The sequence below is a fragment of the Lithobates pipiens genome, unplaced genomic scaffold (assembly GCF_037356315.1).
Source record: "Lithobates pipiens isolate NorthernLeopardFrog02 unplaced genomic scaffold, aLitPip1_a1.2 Scaffold_18, whole genome shotgun sequence".
NCBI lineage: Eukaryota > Metazoa > Chordata > Amphibia > Anura > Ranidae > Lithobates > Lithobates pipiens.
This window is the reverse complement of record NW_027507758.1, coordinates 372,058,844-372,079,183: the sequence shown is the minus strand read 5'-3', so window position 1 is coordinate 372,079,183 and position 20,340 is coordinate 372,058,844. Positions and strand designations below refer to the sequence as shown.

Sequence of the window (20,340 nt, the reverse complement as noted above, 5' to 3'; positions counted from 1 at the left end):
ATTGGATACTAACAAGGGCTTAGTATCAGTAGTGTACGCGCAAATAATGGGTAAATGTAATAATAAGGAAGGGTCTTTTAAGAACAAAATAATATGGGAAGAGGACGTTGGAGAAATTACAGTAGGGCAATGGGCAAGGATCTTAGAAGTTTGACCGTTGGTCCCGGTCTCTCTCTCGCAAAAAGCATCCCACTTGTTTTTATTGCATAGAGCCTATTATACTCCTAAGAAAATGTACATATTTGGCTGTCCTCCGGACGACATGTGCCCTAGATGTACCGAGACGGGGGATCTCATACACATGTTTTGGAGATGCCCAAAGCTGTTTCGATATTGGACAGAGATATTGAAAATAGTTAATATTACTATTAATTAATATTAAGTTTAGGGTCCTGCTAGAGCATGCGTCTTGGGCTATATAAAAAAAGAAGTTGGGCTGACGGGTACAAAAATAGTGATAGCGAGATTCCTGTCCCAGGCAAGAAAATGAATTGCACAGAACTGGCAATTATGGAATCCCCCGTCATCGGAAGAATGGGTTAGAACCATTAATAAGTTAGTATGGATAGAAAAAGTAACCCTAACTAGACAAGGTAACTATAGCAAGTTTGTTAAGCTGTGGAAACCCTGGCTGCAAAGAATGAATGTCCCCTTGTGAGCGACGGACCCAGAGCATGATACAAAGACCATTTAAATTGAGTAGCAACTGAAAGAAAATAAGTATACGTTAAGTGCTGGAAAATAAAAATTTGTGGATATATGGCAAACTGGCATCTTATGAGGTGGGTTGTTGAGGGGAGGGATTGGATAGCAGAACATAAAAAGTTGCATACAATATCTGTTGCTAACGGTAAAAATGTAACCTTTTGTATGTAACTTTTTTTTTTATAATGCTTTTTTGAAAACAATAAAAACTACTAAATATAAAAAAATATTTTTGTTTGGAATTGCATTGGCCTGCTTTGCCAGTTGGCAGGACGTTATTCAGACTAACAAAGCTTCAAAATGGGCAAGGCTGCAAGGGGTGGTTCACTAATAGTATATTTACCAATCTCATGAACTACAGGTTTGGATTTTTGAGAGGTATTTTTAAAGGATGGAAATTATGATAATATAATCTTATAAAAGTAATGAAGCAACTACTGTATTGGCTATTGTTTGTACAATTACGTCTATATTATTTACTTCCTACTTTTCTGCATTACAAAACATGTCCTACAATAGAGATTTCCCCACACTGTCTCATCTTTCTGTATATGTATGTAGTGGGTGAGTAAAGCAGGGTATACATGCATTGAAATTTGTCTGATGTATGTGTTCCCTCTGTTCAATGGGAGACTGTCTAAAGATGGCTTCTGACGAATGGTTCTGCTGGAAAACCAGCATTCGGTGAGCCACCGGGAAGGGGGGAGTCTCTGCTGTCAGAATACAATAGCACGGCGGGGGAGAGCCCAGCATCCATATTGCTTGCGTGGATACATGCATCTTAGAGGTGTGTTTTGTGTTTTGTATTTTTATCTTCGGTCAACCCACTGGTGGGGGAAAAAAACAGTGTGTACCCTGCTTTAGGTACATTGGTCAGTATTATAGAATGTCCGTGTACTCTGATGACATCACCTTAGTCACCGGTCAGGTTTTCAGTTCTGGTAAGTTCTTATCTTTTGTGAAAATGGATATCCAGTATAAAATTGTATTTGTACAGCTTTTGAAGCCATTGAGTCACCAGTACTCAGTCCTTCCACATGTAAATTTGGAGTTTGATCCCTCACTTGACAATTGGGGAAAGCTGAATGTTACCTCATTGATCATATGATCAGTGCCTGAACGTTGCGTAAATCGCCTATAAAAATGCCACCTAGGTTGATTTCGCAACATATACTAAGGCTGCGTACACACGGGCGGACTGTTCGCCCAACTTTGTCCGCTGAACAGTGTTTGGGCAGACAGTCCGCTCGTGTGTGGGCTTTCAGCGGACAGTTTCAGCAGACAGTTGGACGGACAAGGTTTTTCGGAAATTCCGAAAAACTGTCCGCTGAAACCTTGTTTGAGCGAACAGTCCGCCCGTGTGTAGGCTTGTTCGTCAAACAAAGTTGCGCGCATGCTCAGAAAGGATTTTCACGCCGAAAGCTATAATGCAGTGTATAGGACGTCGTATTTTTCATCCCGTCGTACGTGCCGTTCACGTCATCGCGCACGGTTTCAGCAAACTGTTCATCCGTCGTGTGTGGCCATGTCCGTCCATGCTAAGTTTGAGCGGACTGTTTGCCGAAACTGTTGGACGGACAAAGTTGGGCGAACAGTCCGCGCGTGTGTACGCGGCCTTAGAAGAAATGGAAACTGCCGCCACTGACCTCTCCTTTGGTGACTGTGCATGTACTTGCATGGCAGCTATGAAATTCTGACTTTCTAATCTTTATGTTCAAGGGCCGGTTCTGTATGCCCTTGCTTTAGTGCAAAAAAACGCTGATCTCCACATAAGTGTGAACAAGACTTTAGGGCATTAAAAGTATTGATGGAGACAGCCTGGCAGTTAATATTCTTTGGAGGTCACCATTAGCTTCACACCCGTATGTTGTGGTAACATATACTGCCTTTTACCAAAAAGTATGCATCGTATGTCACTCAACACGGGGTGGATTGGATTTAAATCAACTAGATTTAAATCATTTTTAAAGAGCGACTGTCATCTCTGTCCCACAGCGGCCCCTCCTCTGATCCGCTGTTGACTCTCCTACAGTCCCATTCACTTTAATGGGATGGCTGGTGATGTGGCAATGATACAGCAAGGAGGTGAGGGACGTGGCGACAGCAGGTGAGTGGATGCCCGCTAACAGGTGCTGCCGTGATGGATCTGAAATGACAGGTGCTCTTTAAATGTAAGGACTCGTTCTTGCTCGTAGTTAGAATCTTTAAAGCGGGAGTCAGCGTTTTTTTTTTTTTTTTTTTTTTTAAAGCCAGCAGCTACAGATACTGCAGCTGCTGACTTTTAAAATAGTGACACTTACCTGTCCAGCGCGCCCGCGATGTCGGCACCCGAAGCCGATCTCTCGATCGTCTCTCGGGTGCTGCCGCCGCCATCTTGGGTACTTGGGTATGGGAATCAGGAAGTGGAGCCTTTTGGCTTCATTTCCCGGTTCCCTACTGCGCATGCGCGAGTCGCGCTGCGCAATAAGGATGGACCCGCTGCCTCTGGGATCTGTGTGTTTCCCAGCAGGCAGCGGGGGACTTTCGGAAAGGAGCGTAATCTACGCCCCTTTCCGCAGAGAGCTATCCCGGAAGTGGCTGCAGATACATGTACTGTACAGGTACCTGCACCCCCCCCCCCTGAAAGGTGCCAATTGTGGCGCCAGAGGGGGGGAGGAATCCAATGAGCGGAAGGTCCACTTTAGGGTGGACCTCCGCTTTAATATTTACAAACAAAATGAAGGCTTCCTATTTAGAATAATAAACTGTCAGGTTAGTAAAACAGCGATATCAGAACCGATTCAATTATACAGTTTGTAGTGTACATAGTTGCAAAACAATGTAATAAAGGAATATTCCTGAACTTTATTTTATCCCATTGTTACTGTGAAATTGTGTGAATACATCAATGCAGTGCATGTTATCTCAGCTTGCAGAGCTTGGATTCATTGAACGAGTTTACCAAAAATGTAAATATTGCAGAATATACAGCCTCCTGATACATAACGTTTACAAACCTTGCCATGCTACATAACTAACCTCCATTTCATGCTATATAAAATAAATAATTAATGTATATTAAAGCGGGAGTCCGCCTTTTTTTTTTTTTTTTTTTTTTTTTTAAAGCCAGCAGCTACAAATACTGCAGCTGCTGACTTTTAAAATAATGACACTTACCCGCCCAGTGTGCCCGCGATGTCGGCACCCGAAGCCGATCTCTCGATCATCTCTCGGGTGCTGCCGCCGGCATTTTCGGTATGGGAATCAGGAAGTGGAGCCTTGCGGCTTCATTTCCCAGTTCCCTACTGCGCATGCACGAGTCGTGCTGCGCAATAGGGATGGTCCCCGCTGTCTCTGGGATCCGTGTGTTTCCTAGCAGACAGCGGGGGACCTTCGGAAAGGGGCGTAGATTCTGCGGAAAGTGGCGTAGCTTCTGCAGATATCTATGCCGGAAGTGGGTGTAGATACCTGTACTGTACAGGTACCTGCACCCCCCTCCCCCCTGAAAGGTGCCAATTGGGGAGGGTTCCAATGAGCGGAAGCTCCACTTTAGGGTGGACCCCCGCTTTAAATAGAAAACTATTTTTAGGTTTTTGCTTCAAAATCATTTTATTAAAATAAAAGTTGATTAAAAATCATAAGGAAATCATTTAAATCAACAAAAAAATACAATTCTTTTTTAATAAAAAATAAAATAAAATTTGTATCCTCCCTGCTCCAACACACATACAGGGAGGCCATACATTATGTGATTTTTCTTTCCTTCAACCCCAGGTTTAAAAAAAGAAAATTGCTCGATTCCCAGATCGACACAAGGGGAATTCCCCCCCACAGTGCTACTGTGTAATGCTGCCAGGGAACCTTTCCCACTGGCAGAAGAATACCATGATCATTGCTAAATCGACTTTAGTACAATGAGTCTGTCCATTGATGGGAATTTTGCCAGGTTCTGCTGAATTTCGATCTGACTATGGCCAGGTAAAAGGCCAAGTTCATGTTTGTGAACGTGTTACATGTTACATCTGTATTTAGGGAGTAACATGTTCCACATGCACCCCCTCTACACCCTTTAATATAGGCATACCTGTAGGTAAAAGTGGTTGTACAGGGTGTACAACCACTTTAAGGCCTCTTTCACATGGGCTGTCCAATCAGGTGTGTCTGTCATTTTTTCAGGGGGACCTGATTGGACCTTGCACTCTTCCCTATGGAGTGGCCGGTGTCAGCAGTGACATGCTCGCTGACATCCTACGCTATCTGATCCTGTCTGCAAAATCCAGATAGATGGCAGCCCTATTTTTTACCGGATTTGCCTATAGAGGAGAGCAGGGCTGGGTCCGTATCCACTCTGCACAGTGAGAGAAGACGGACCTGACATCCGTCATCTCAGTGGGGATCAATGGAGCGATGCCCCGCTGAGCAAGTGGAATCCGTCTGGCGGAGGCGCCCGTGTGAAAGGGCCTAAGATCTGCTGTTGTGGTAGGAAGAAGCTGAATATAGGTGGATAATTTACAAGGACAATATGTTGTGCTTTGGGCTACTGGAGGTTTAAGCTGGCCATACACCGATAGGAATTATGTTCAGCCTGCAGATGCGGATGAACAGATTGCTCCATTCATGCTATACAGCGCGGGTGGATGATTCTCCCACTGTGCCAGTTGTATTTTGACAGCCGACTCCACTGGCTGTCAAAATATTTGCCTTTAGTTGGATGCAGCTGCTTTTTGGCTGATAATTTTCCTTCCAGCTTCTTTGATTTGTTTAGCTGAGGGATGTTAGGTGAAAGTTGGCCAACAGGGCCATCCACTGAGAGAATTTTGTCTGGCTCCTCAGAAACTGGCTGAAATTCTCAAAGTGGATGGAGTTTAGTGGGGTCTCATGAGTGACTGTTGTATGTCTGTGTTGACTAGATTTTCATTCTAACGTTTATAGAAAAATCATTCATAAGAACATTCCTTCCTGCCATCATGGAATATTAAACAAGTTTCATTACAGAACGTATTCTTTTTTTTTTTCTTGACCGAAAACCACACGTACTGTACTTTGAAAAATCTTTCACAAATGAACGAAATCTATCTACTCCTCGGAAATCTGTGGCCAGTTTGACCCCCCACTAACCAGTAGATAATAGAAATGATCCATCTATGGGCTGCCTTATGCCCCGTACACATGATCTGAAAATCAGACGACAAAGCGCCCTTTTTTATTTTAATTTTTTTCCATGCATGCTAGTCATATATCGAACACGAAGAGCTTACTAAAGTTGCGTAAATTGTCATACGGCAAAATTCGGAAGTGATGTCGTGTTGTAGTGTATTTTCGGACGATAACTGTACTAATTAAACAAAAATCATACGATCTGGCATCGTACAAAAATGTTTTTTGATGTTGTCCGATAGGATACTATCAGATGAACTGTCGTGATCGGCTCTCAAAAGCTCTGTACTAATGATCCGATTATTGTACAATCACTTCGAAAGCAGTATTTTCTCAAATGATTTTCAGATCGTATTTACGGGCCATTCGTATCAGGTGCAGCCAAAGAGCCTCATTAATTTAGACCTACGTGGGCAGTTTAAATCTCTTGCTATTGAGAGACTTAACTACTTGCTGGCAGTTGCCAAAAGAGGTTAAAACTACGCAAATTTTTAGTAGCCCAGCCCTGTTATTTAACCACTTCCAGACTGCCGCACGCTGATATACACCCTCTCTTTGAAGAGGGATATCTTTGTTGTGGCAACTAGCTGCCATAACCCCGGTAACCTCTTCAGTGGGAGGTCCGATTTCCGATAATATTGGTCTCTGCAGCGGATTTGCCACAAGATCACTTTTATCGGCGGAAGGAGAGGGGCCTCCCCTCCTGCTGCTCTCTGGTGCCCTCCGGCGCTTACCGGAGTCGTTGGCAGCAGCAGAGGCGATCTGGTCCTCTTCCGTGTTAAGTATGGAGATGAGTGAGGGGAAGATGGCCCCCACCTGTCTCCATATCATTGCAGGGCGGAAGCGACGTCAAAACATCCCTTCTGCCCATAGCTCTTAAAGGGCTTTTTTTTTTTACATTTTAGTGTAAATATGAGATCTGAGGTCTTTTTGACCCCAGATCTCATATTTAAGAGGTCCTGACATGCTTTTTTTTTTTTTTATTACAAGAGATGTTTACATTCCTTGTAATAGGAATAAAAGTGACACAATTTATTTATTTATTTTTAAAGAACAATATAAAAAGAAGCGAATGCATACGTGAGTAGCGCCCGCATATGAAAACTGTGTTCAAACCAGACACGTGAGGTATTATTGCGATTGGTAGAACGAGAGCAATAATTTTTAGCCCTAGATCTCCTCTGTAACTCAAAACATGCAATCTGTAGAATTTTTTAAATGTCTCCTATGGAGATTAAGGGTAAAAGTTTGTCTCCATTCCACGAGCGGGCACAATTTTGAAGCTGACTTGTTGGGTATCAATTTACTTGGCGTAACATGATGTTTCACAATATAAAAAAAATTGGGCTAACTTGACTGTTGTCTTATTTTTTTCATTTAAAAAGTGTATTTTTTCTAAAAAAAACAAAAAAAAACCTGCTGCGCAAATACGGTGTGACAGAAAGTATTACGACCGCCATTTTATTCTCTAAGGTTTTAGAAAAAAAAAGTATGTTTGGTGGGGGGGGGGGGTCGTCTAAGTAATTTTCTAGCAACAAAAACTGTCTGTAACTTTGTAAACAACAAATCTCAGAAAGGCTTGGTCCTTAAGTGGCTAAGCCACTAGCGAATGATTGCTAGGTATAAAATGATTCCATACAAGATAACCCACATGGGTAGCGTCTTGCAGCAATCCTTTGTACATGAACATACGGATGCACATTATGGGTATATTGATTGCTTCATCCATAGTGAGTCATTTGTTTATTGATTCTTTGCATCACCTAGCTACTTGCATGATTAAGCTACTTTATCTTTAGTCCATTTCAAGTGGAGTTCCACCCATTTCTTTGTTCCTTGCAACACAATGCCCACTGGCAGAACAGTCTGTAATGTCAAGTATTTATTTTTAGTAGTCAGCACTTCCGGTCCTGGCTGCCTAGGTGATTTCACCTTTAGGCAAGTCGCTAGGACTTCCTGGGATAGCTGCATCATCTATCCCATGGGTCTTCAGACCGCACTTACCTTCCTTCCAGGTTCTGTGTTTGACGGGTTGCCATAACAATGGGTCGGGAACTTCCGCTGTCGCCACCATTATTGTAGCAACCTGTAAACAATGTAGTGCGCCACTGCAGGTGCATGCTGGGTTGCCAGCTGCATGGAATCCTGGGAGCTAGCAGGAGCGGGCTTCAGATGCCCACACTAGTAATGGCTGCTGCCTGTCTGCTGGGATCCTGTGGTGAATGTCATATTTACAAGTAAGGCTACATTCACATCTTGTCCCACGATTCTGTTTGCTCAATTTTACCGCAGTTGTTGCCTGACGAATCACGGCAAAATTTGAAGTGACGAGGATTGCATGGGCGTCCTGTGATTTGCCACTATTTTGAATTGCGGTGCTTCGGATTGGCAAGATGCGAACAGAGCCTAAGGAGAAGAAATACACTTCTAACAGTATCCTATTTATATAATACAAATAAAGAGAATTATGAGGGTGCTTTTTGGAGAAAACTGCCAAGGAGACTGGAGCTTCACTTTAAGGAACTGTCGGCTCTCTTAAGTTGCTCATACACTCCGTAACTTATGCAGTTTTCTTTCCTTTAGCCATGGGTTAAAGCAATGGTTCTCAACTCCTGTCCTCAGGGCCCACTAACAGGCCAGGTTTTATGTATTACCTTGGGGAGATGCAGACTAGAATACTGCAATCACCGAGGTGCAAATTATATTACCTGTGATGTATTTCAGTTATCTTGCAAACCTGGCCTGTTAGTGAGTCCTGAGGACAGGAGTTGAGAACCACTGGGTTAAAGGAAAGAAAATCGCCTTATTTCCCCCATCAACACAATCCACGAGAATGGGGGAATCCCTCCAGCTGCGTTATTGTATTCTGACAGTGGGAGGTTTCCCCTCCATCCAAATACAAGGATCACTGCTGCCAGCTTTACCCAGCAGAAGCGATCGTTCAAAAAAAAAAAGCAACATTCTGGATGTACTGAAGTCAATACAACCATTCATGGATTGAGATTTGGCTGAATTTTGATCCGTCTAGGTTCGGCTTTAGATTTTATTACAAACGTTTGCGCGAAAAATCATGTTAGTACATTTGGTAATACAATCAGAGATTTGCTGAATGTTGTTTAAAAGTAAAACATTTTTGTTTGCTTTTAACATTAAATTTAGCTTTGTTCATTCTGAAAATTAATTTCCATCCTGCTCCTTATTTTTATTTTTATTTTTTTCGTTTTTCCATCACTGCAGTCAAACGATTATCAATTTGACTGTTTTAAAAATACATAAATAAATCAAATTAACTTTTCAAAAATGTAAATATTTGAGTGAAGTTCTACTGGTGTATGGCCAGTTTAAGCAAGAGATTAAAATCCCTGTGTAGCTTGGGCCTTAGAGGAAAAGCAATATTCTCTTTAGACGGAATTTCTGTCAGGAATTGGTATAACAAATGTTCACTAGAATTGTGTTTGGAATTGCATTGGTCTGCTTTGCCAGTTGGCAGGACGTTATTCAGACTAGCAAAGCTTCAAAATGGGCAAGGCTGAGGTGGTTCACTAATATATTTACCATGAACTACAGATTTGGATTTTTAAAAAGGTATTTGTAAATGATGGAAATTATAATATCTTATAATAGTAATGAAGCAACTGCTGTATTGGCTATTGTTTGTACACTTACGTCTGTATTACTTCCTATTTTTCTGCATTACATACAAAACATGTCATACAATAGAGATTTCCCCACACTGTCTCATCTTTCTGTATATGTATGTAGTGGGTGAGTAAAGCAGGGTATACATGCATTGAAATTTGTCTGATGTATGTGTTCCCTCTGTTAAACGGGAGACAGTCTAAAGACGGTTTCTGCCACCGGGAAGGGGGGAGTCTCCGCTGTCAGAATACAATAGCGTGCGGGGGAGAGCCCAGCAACCATATTGCTTACGTGGATACATGCATCTTTGAGGTTTTTTTTTTTTTCTTCTTTTTTTTTTTTTTTTCTTCGGTCAACCCACTGGTGGGGAAAAAAAATAAAAAATTGTGTACCCTGCTTTAGGTACATTGGTCAGTATTGTAGAATGTCCGTGTACTCTGATGACATCACCTTAGTCACCGGTCAGGTTTTCAGTTCTGGTAAATTCTCATCCAGGATACAATTGTATTTGTACAGCTCTTGAAGCCATTGAGTCACCAGTATTCAGTCCTTCCACATGTAAATTTGGAGTTTGATCCCTCACTTGACAATATAGCACAAGAAATGCCACCTAGGTTGATTTCGCAACATATACTTAGAAGAAATGGAAACTGCAACTACTGACCTCTCCTTTGGTGACTGTGCATGTACTTGCATGGCAGCTATGAAATTCTGACTTTCTAATCTTTATGTTCAAGGGCCGGTTCTGTATGCTCTTGCAGAGATTGGTGTTTTTTTTTTTTTTTTTTTTTTAGTGCAAAAAAACCCCCAAAAAACGCTGATCTCCAAACAAGTGTGAACAAGCCTTTAGAGCATTAATTAAAAGTATTACAGATGGAGACAGCCTGGCAGTTAATATTCTTTGTAGGGCCACCATTAGCTTCACACCCGTATGTTGTGGTAACATATACTGCATTTTACCAAAAAGTATGCATCGTATGTCACTCCAACACTGGGTGGATTGGATTTAAATCACAATTAAATCATCATTTTTTAAAGAGCAACTGCCATCTTTGTCCCACAGCGGCCCCTCCTCTGACCTGCTGTTGACTTGCCTACAGTCCCATTCACTTTAAAGAGGAAGTAAACCCTGATGAGTTTACTTCCTCTTTCATTCCCTGCAAAGGCAAAGCATAATGGACTACTATGCATCGCATAGTAGCCCATTATGTGTCACTTACCTGACACAGGAGCCAGCGAAGTTGCCGCTGTCCCCTGTAGTCCGCCGCATCCATCTTGTTGGTGGGGTCTCGCAGCTCCGCCGCTGTCATTCGGCGAAGCCGCGATGACGTCACTCCCGCGCATGCGCACGGGAGCCGACACGCGTGGCAGCTCCGTCGCTGAGAATGCCGCGCTCAGTGCGCCTGCGCGCCGCTGTCTACGGCGCATGAGCCGTAGACAGCGGTGCCCGTTTTCGGGCAAATTTCTCTTAACCATATAGGTTTAGGAGATATTGCTTGGACCTACAGGTAAGCCTTAATCTAGGCTTACCTGTAGGTCAAAGTGGTTTGTAAGGGTTTACAACAACTTTAATGAGATGGTGGGTGATGCGGCAGTGATACAACAAAGGGAGGGATGTGGTGGCAACAGGTGAGTGGATGCCCACTAACAGGCACTGCCGTGTTGTATCTGAAATGACAGGTGCTCTTGTAAGGACTTATTCTTGCTGGTAGTTAGAATCTTTAATATTTACAAGAAGGTTTCCTATTTATAATAATAAGCTGTCAGGTTAGTAAAACAACAATATCACAACTGATTCAATCATACAGTTTGTAGTGTACATAGGGTTGCAAAACAATGGGATAAAGGAATATTCCTGAACTTTGTTTCATCTCATGGTTACTGTGAAATTGTGTGATGCATCAATGCAGTGCATGTTATCTCAGCTTGCAATCATTGAACGAGTTTACCAAAAATGTAAATATTGCAGAATAAACAGCCTCATGCTACATAACTAAGATTAGTTTCATGCTGAATAAACAAAATGATGTATCTTAAATAAAAAAACTATCTTTAGATACGTTTTTACTCCAAAATCCTTTTATTAAAATAAATTTGCTAAAAATCAAAAAATCTATTTTTAGATAAAAAAAATCAGATTTTTTTAATTATTATTATCCGTATTATTTATTTTTTATTTTTTTTTTTGACAAAAAAATAAATCATTTATTTATATCCACCCTGCACCAACACACACATACAGTAGTCACTGATCCACCTGCATAAACCTTGTGTTTTGTGCAGTGTTACCAAAAATGTTGGTTTTTTTTTTTTTTGGCTTGCTTTAAGCACAAGTCAAAAACATACCATGTAAATTGAATGCATTTTGTGTGTCTATATCTTAGTTTACAAGTGAAAGGCCCACTGTAATTCTTCCAGTGTCTGGATCACAACTAAGAACAGCCTGTTTAAAAAATAAAATAAAAATCTATACCAATCCGGTGGCCCTACTTTCGTACTCCACCTCCTTTACTTCTGGAACACTGTAGGTCTTCCGCACTTCCTGTTGTGTCAAATACCTGCATCCCCCTGCTGCACACTGTGGTTTATTCTGCAGGTGAATCGGGTATGGACCTGGAAGTGTAGGATTTCTGCAGCAGGCTGGGAATCGGCAAAGCACTGCAGTTGAAGATATCCAACAACAACATCAATTATGTGATTTTTCTTTCCTTCAACCCCAGGTTAAAGAAAAAGATTTGCTCGATTCCCCGATCGACACAGGGGAATCCCCCCCCCCCCCCCACAGTGCTACTGTGTTCTGCTGCCAGGGAACCTTTCCCACTGGCAGAATACCATGATCATTGCTGAATCGACTTTAGTACAATGAGTCTGTCCATAGATGGGAATTCTGCCAGGTCCTGCTAAATTTCGATGTGACTGTGGTCAGGTTTCTGTTACATGTTACATCTGTATTAGGGAGTAACATGTTCCACATGCACCCCCTCTACTCCCGATTCCCCCCCCCATGATAGCGGGTGGGGGATCCTCTCCCTACACCCGCCATCACAAAAAAACTTGTTAAAACTGAAAGCTTTCAGCAAACTTTGAGCAGCTTTCTCTAAGCCTCTTAATATTTTTTATTTTTTTTTACCTTCTGTGTGCACTGCAGCAGCCCCCCCCCCATACTTACCTGAGCTCCATCACCATCCAGCAATGTGCATGAGAGTCTCAGCTCCCTGAGGACCCTCCCTCCTCATTGGCTGAGACAGCAGCGGGAGCCAATGAGGAGAAGGGGGGCAAGCCGTGGCTCTGTGTGTGAATGGACAAGCAGAGCAGAAGCTCAGGAGTGAGCCTGCTTGGTTGCCCCATAGCTTGCTGTGGGGGCACTTGGCAGGAGGTGCTGACAGGTGCTGTTCACTCATTTGTTTTTTTGACTAGATCCAGAACGGTATTGATGTGGTTAACATGTGTGCAGGGTTTTTGTTACTAATGCTTTCACAATGAAACAAGTTTGTATACATCGTTTTCTTTTTCAACATTTCTTGGTATGGTGTGTGTGTGTGTGTGTGTTTTTGTTTTCTTTTTCCTGGTTCATAGATGTGTACACAGAGACTGTATATAGGTATCTCTATGGATTTATTTTTTCTTTTTCGCTCAGGTATAATCTATTTTCCAGGTGAAGTATATTAGAGGCGTGCACACTAGCCTGCAATTCCTTTTGTGATGTCTGATTTGGCTATTCGTCCCATAGACCCTTTTAAGGCTACTATTTACATCTGTGATTTTGTTCTCTATTCTTCGCTATGAAAAAGCGCCAGAACAAGGCGTGAAGCGCGTTAGATTTTTTTTTATCCTGTTTTTCCATATTTGATATGTGACTGCATTTGGATTTTATTGACCAATAAAGCTGCCATTTCTCTGACCTGTGGCCATCCAGGAACTTCTTTTTGTTTTCTGCTGACGGAGAACCCCAGAAGAGGAGGATTGGGGCTGCTCTGTGCAAAACCACTGCACAGAGCAGGTAAGTATAACATGTTTATTTAAAAAAAAGACTTTAATACCACTTGAAGCCTGTTAGCAGCTTGTTGGGTGACAATCAGCACTTCCATTAGGATCTATGTTCAGTATTTACAACCTGAAACAAATTGTACTTTTAAAGCCTCAACAAAACTTGCTGAAAGCTCTGTAAATGCTTTGCTTAAGCTTGCTGTTTACACTGCTCTCATATAAGTGGAAGCCCATGTGAAAAGTGTCTTCAGTTCTGCACAAGGTCTGTAATTTGTTCGGCTACAAGTACGCATTCTGTTTGTTGCAAGCTCTGCAGTAATAATGCAATGCCATTGTGATTTTTGATTTTATACTTTTTATTATTATTTTTCCTACATTTGATAGACTTTCATTTCAAGCACAATTTTGTAAAACTGGTAACACCTTACTTATAAACTCCATGAGGACTTACAAACTTCATGAGAACTTACAAACTCCATAAGGACTCATGAGGACTTCCAAACTCCATAAGGACAATTGGTATTTGACATTTGGGCATTGTTTGACAAGCACAATTGTCCTGCTGCTCTCATAAACTTTGTTGGCTTCCTACTAATGTTCTGTTCTGAACTTTGTGATATTGAATTCATTATTAAGAGTAATTATGTAGTTTCCATTGATGTATTGGTCACTGCCGTTTCATACGTGGGGTAACCTATCCGTTATCAGACTATTATAAGCCTAAGCTGGGTGGGCTGGAGGTATAATTCTTCATACACCAGGACTCCTTGGTGTTTGATCCAGCGACACCAGTTGATGGGGAGACTTTCATTGTTATGGACCATTTTGTCTGTTCTACATTCACTGCTGTCCCTTATTTATTTTCCATTGCGGTCCATGCATCCAATTTTTGGCACCATACTTGTGTTTATGCAACATTATCAATGTCACATTGATATCAGTACCTGTGTAGAGAGGCATTTATAAGCTCTTGCAAAGAAAAGCAAGGCTTGTACCTGGCCAATTGGTGGTTTAATATTTTTGATCCTCCTAGTTTTCTTCTGTTTGTGAATAGCTTTTGTGAATTTTTTTATTACAGAATATTCTTTACTACATTTAAAGTGTTACTAAACCCAGGACCCTGCGTTTGTTATATCTGGACTCCCACAGTACACAGAACATGAAAATGCAATAGTTTTAGTAAATATAAACTGTTAAATACCCTTTCTCATCAGCAGTATATAGCAGTCTTGTGACTTCTATCAGTGTCTAGGTAAAGCTTGTAGGAGGAGTTTTCATTTGCACCTTACTGGCCTATTAGACTACAGGACCCCTCATCCTCTGTCTAAACGGTGCTGATTGGCCCTGTGCTGATCACATGCAGTCTTCCAAGGAAAAAAAAAAACTTTCTAGCAATACACAACAAACGAATGTGCAGAGGGTTCCCAAGGCGCTGTTCTATCAGAAGATGGAGAACAGTGGGAGAGGGGGGGAGGGGGAGGGATCAGAGGCGACAGGATCAAACAGCCCTTTTACATGCAGAGGAATAACCCCTTTAATGCAGAGGAATAACCCCTTAGGTTCCACAGTGAGCATAACAAGCATGCTTCACTGCATATACAGACTGATTTTACTGTTTTTACCCCTTTAACAAGATACTGATAAAAGTCACAAGATTGCTCTAACTGCTGATGGGGAAAAAAAGGTATTTAGCAGTTTATATTTACTAAAATAATTGCATTTTCCACTTTCTGTGTACTGTGGGAGACCAGATATAGTTAATGCAGGGTCCTGGGTTTAGTAACACTTGAAACTTCATTTGAAAACTATGGCATCTCGGTCTAGTAAATTTTAGCAAGAGCAAAAAATCCCCATCTACACCCAACTGAGCTGTGACTGGCTGCTTTTAGGCTAGCATCCAGTCCCGTCTACTTTGATAAACTCTAAATATACGGCACAGTGTAAAACCAACTAAAACAGTAGTGATGAACTTGAAAGTGAAAAGGTCTCAAATATGGATCGCTGACGTCCTCACCTATTGCCTTGGCGTTAACTCCACTCTGTTTATATAACACGATTGCACACTCCTATATAAAGTGGGCTCGATTTATTTGGGCACACTTTTTTATTTATTTTTTATGGGTTTGCCTCTGCCCAAAAAATGTAATACTGAGTACAGTACTAGTTTAGGTTGGTTTCTTTTACAGGTTTTCTCCCCCTGCAAGTAATTAAAGCACACCTGTGGACAGGTGCTTTGTGTCCAATGGTGTGGATTTTTGCCAGAGGCCTGGGGGCTTCAGTATACAAAGGGGCTCTGGCAGGTTGTTGGCCTTTCCACCCCCTCACCCGTCTTGTGCACTTTGTGGTTCGTTGCCTTTGTATCAAAGTGAAACTTTATCAGTGTTGAAATTTTTGCTGTGATTTAAATTTTTTATTTTTTTTTGGCCAATTTTTTTGAGCAGATTAAACACAAATTGCTGCAAAAACGCATTGCATGCTTTTCTGTAGCATCTCCATTTAGGTATATTGAACCAAAAAAGCACAGTTTTGCATAAAAATAAATAAATAAATAAATAAAAAGTCCCTGACCCTTTCCAAATATGCAGCGGCTGAGAAAATAGATTGAACGTGTCCCATAGGAAACCATGTAATTGAACTGTAGTGCGTTTCTGCAAAAAGCACCAAAAAACACATAGATGTGAACCAGGTCTAAGACGTTTAGTAATGTAATGGGGTTAAAGAAAAACTAAAATTGGCTTTTTATATTACAAAAAAAATAAAAAATCACTACTGTAAGGGGTTCATCTTTTTTACTGTGGAACTGAAAGTAATTTTTACAGTAGCGATTATTTGCTCTTTTTGTACTATAAAGGGCTCCTTTTTTTTTTTTTTTTTTTCTTTTTTTTTTTTTTTAACCCCATTATGTTACTGGCTGATCGATTATGAAATTAATCGATTACTATTTTCATAATCTATTAGTTGTCGATTAATCGATTCGTTGTTTCAGCCCTGCTACATATAGATAAAAAAGATCATTGTTTTAAATAGTTACCCATCTAAGAGGCCGAACTTGCTCATCGCTCAAGGAACCCCAGGCTTCCACTGAACCTTGTTTGGGGAAAAAAAAAAAGGCTGCTCTAGTAGATTCTGCATATGAATATACAGGGATCAAATTTTAGGCCAGTCGCTGCAATATGTATCTGTAGGTGATTGGAGATCTTCTTCTTTCCGAGGTCCTAGGTGAAGTCCGAGGGTCCTAGTAAAAATGAATTCTAATGCTGCGCACACACGACCAGACTTTCCGTTAGAATAAACTCTGACGGAGTACCAACCGAACGGACTTGCCCACACACGATCACACCAAAGTCAGTTTGTTTCGAACGCGATGACGTGCAACAGGATTAGAAAAGGACGTTCAATAGCCAGTAGCCAATTGCGTCGTATTTGTTCTCGTTGGACCAGCAGTTCGTCCAGCATACAGACGAACGGTTTTCCCGATGGAAATTGATTCCTTCAGCATGTTCTATTTCTAGGTCCATCAAAATTTTTTGAAGAAGAAAGTCCGATGAAGCCCCCACACGATCGGTATATCCGACGGAATAGTTCCATCGGACCTTTTCTGCCAGAAAGTCCAGTCGTGTGTACGCGGCATAAGATTATATTTTTTCCCGGCAACCAAACCAAATCTATTTTGAGTGGAATTCTTCTTTTATATCTAGAAATTCAGTTTCGATGTTTTCAGGGTAAGTTCAAGGCTACAGAACACCTGTTTTGAAGATGTACCCATGCCTTTTCTTCATCATCACTTTCTAATTAGTAAACTACACTTTATTAACCGGGCTGTGCCTTAACAATGGCTTCTAGTGTATATTGCCTATTCATGTTTGCGTGTGATCTGCTGGGAAAAAAAAAAAAAACACAAAGTAATCATGTTAATATAGAGAATGAGCTGTTGCAACTGAGGAATAAAGGCTGAGCAATAATAACATTCCTGGGTGAGGAGAAATCTGATACCTGGGTCTTGTCTCATAAAGATGCATTGTAGTTTTTACACAGGTGTGCTTGCTCACATACATTCAGATATGTACCAATGGAAATAGTCATGTTACAAAGCTTTTTTTTTTTTTTTTATTGCATACCTTCATCCAAAATGTCTCATTCAGTGTTATTAGTGCATGGCCAGATTGGATGACAAAGCACAAACTGCTTTGTATGCACTTGATACTCCTCCTCATAAAAATTACTTCTGTAATAGGAAGAGGTGGTAAAGGTAATCCCTACAGATCAGAAAAAAGATTGTTTCTTCACGCTAAACATTATTTATTTTATTTATTTTTTATTCAATTTTTTTTGATGGTGTGGAAAACTTTTTTGGTCTTCTTTTTTTTTTTTTTTTTTTTTTTTTACTTGAGCGTTTAGACCTGGAACCATCCAGAAGGAAGGACACTTCATCTTTATGGGAGAGCAGATATAAATCGACACGTGTTTTGCGTTCGCCTGACTCTGATTTGATTTAGGTCTGTATACTTTTCAATTTTGGAAGACAAATGGATATAAACGGATGCCCTCTGTTCACTGTTTAAAACTGTATTATTTTTTTTAGGCTGTTGTATATTTTCTTGTTTGAATGGCCCATGGATAATTATTGTCCTCATTTTTTATGTACTCTTATGTTGCACTGGGGATACCCTGAGTTTCTATTTTTGCTGTTAGCAAATCTCTATTTTCTGTACCTATAGCGGAGCTCCACCCAAAAGGGGAAGTTCCACTTTAAGCACATCTTCCCCCATGCTATATTTAGCATGTAGTTTTTTTGAAGGGAGGAGTGGGTACCTAGTTTTGACAGGTACCCGCTCCGACTGCCTAGGCGATCTGAGTGGAAGTTCTCCTCTGCCACTTCCTCCCTGCAATCTTCTGGGACATGTCACAGGTCCCAGAAGATTGTCCGACCATTTAGGAGGCACAGAGCAACTTGTGCATACACAGTGCACACCTGGCTGTGAATGCACAAGCTGTCACAGCCGGGTGCCCACAGTTGTAATGCCGGGGAGAGGAGAGGGCGAGGGAGAGAATCGATTGTTCAGGTGACCACCTTGCTGGATCCTAGGACAAGTGAGTGTGTGTTTATTAGAAGTCAGCAGCTACAATTTTTGTAGCTGCTGACTTTTAATAAACATAAAAATGACTGGAACTCCACTTTAAAGTGTTACTAAACCCAAAAGTCTGCATTCACTATATCTGGTCTCCCACAGTACACAGAATATGGAAATGCAAAGTTTTAGCAATTCTAAACTTCAAAATACATTTTACTCATCAGCAGTATATAGCAGACTATTGACTAGCTAAAGCTTGTAGAAGGAAATTTCTTATTGTCCTATAAGGCTGCAGGACTTCTTACTCTCTGTCTGGACAGTGCTGATTGTCCCCTTGTTGATCACATGCACCCTCACAAGAAAAAAAAAACCTCTCTAGCAGTACACACCAAACTGAGCATGTGCAGAGTGCCCCCCAGGCTCTGTTCTATCAGGAGATGGATTGGGGACAGTAAAAGGGGAGGACCAGAGAAGTTGGGATCAAACAGTCTTTTTACACAATGCACAATTAACCCCTTAGGTTCCACAGTGAGTGTAACAGGCATACTTTCAATAAGAATATTGAAAAATATTTGTATTTTTCTTTTCTTTTTTGTGTGTGGTGTTTAAATGAGGTTACATTGAATAGTAAATAAGCAACTTAATCTGTTTAGTGTTCTACTGATATACTTGCAATACTAGTATTACTACTGTTTTTTTACCCTCACTAATGCAAAAAATGACAAACCTATATAGTTCAATCGACAATTTAATATGTATCTGTGTCTCGTAATAGTGTGTATGTGTGTACTGTGTGTGGTTTTTTTTTTTTTTTCTTTCAACATTTTTACTTCTTTTTGTTTTTTTTGACCAGGTTGGTCTCATTGCTGAAGGACTGGGTGGGAGAAGTGAGAACGCAGAAGATGAGGACACCCGCATTGCTGTGAGTAGACTTGACCTAGCTATGCAAATACATCTACTAAACAGAAGAGAGACCACCCAATACAATTAAAAATCTGTCCTTGGAATTCATAAAGACTGGTTTTGTGAAAATATCTCGCATACGTTCTAAAAGTGGCACAGTGTGCGCCCAGTTCATATACCTGTCTAGAACTTCTACTTGAATTTGTCGCATGCTCGGTTTGTCGCATGCTCACCTTTTGGAAAATCTGTGTCTGTACCAGTGGTGGCCCATCTATAGGGGGCGCTCGGGCACCCCCCCCCCCCCAATCCATGTGCCCAGCCCCCTAATCTACATGCGGAGCGCCGTTCGCATGGATTCCAATGATTCAAGCCTGAGGCTCTAATTGGCTTAAAAAAAGGATGGGCTCGGGGAGCACCCACTCGTGTGACAATAGGAAATAATATTCTCCTCCCGGACAATCGGGAAGCAGTCACTTAGACCCGATTGGCCAGGAAGTCCAGGCCTGTTGGTTTCCAGGATCCTGTTCAGTCTGGAGGAGAAGCAATGGCCTCGTGTGTGTGTGTGTGTGTGGGGGGGGGGGGGGGGTGATGTTGGTTTGATGCGCCCCCCCCCCTCAAATATTGAGCACCAGCCACCACTGCTTCTGTATTTGGTTTTATTTTGAATTTGGCACAGGTGAAGCAAATTAAAACTACCTGAATTTGGCACACAAGTTGCTGTCGGAACCAAATTAGGTGCAGCACATTAACGAGTGCAATGAATGCCCTGATTGCCATGAAGTATTTGATGCATCATTGGCTACCTAGGATATGTTTAGCAATGGTAAATGTCTTTGCCAATGAAAGTGTTAAAGTGGCCAAGATGTACAGCAGAAGAGGTCTGTGCAGGCTGCCAGGT

General features: G+C 41.4%; 1 protein-coding gene across 2 annotated transcripts in view; it reads left to right on the top strand.

Moving 5' to 3' along the window:
• The window catches only part of B3GNT7 (UDP-GlcNAc:betaGal beta-1,3-N-acetylglucosaminyltransferase 7), a 68,392-nt gene that overhangs the window by 17,542 nt on the left and 30,510 nt on the right, over positions 1-20,340 (top strand). Inside the window, exons 2-3 of one of the 2 annotated variants that reach the window (XM_077487676.1) lie at positions 17,866-17,963; positions 19,393-19,461. In XM_077487676.1, coding sequence (XP_077343802.1) covers positions 19,442-19,461 — 20 coding nt within the window. In that variant the 5' untranslated portion in view covers positions 17,866-17,963; positions 19,393-19,441. The remainder of the gene's footprint in view (positions 1-17,865; positions 17,964-19,392; positions 19,462-20,340) is intronic. The other variant, XM_077487675.1, reaches the window with a different exon arrangement.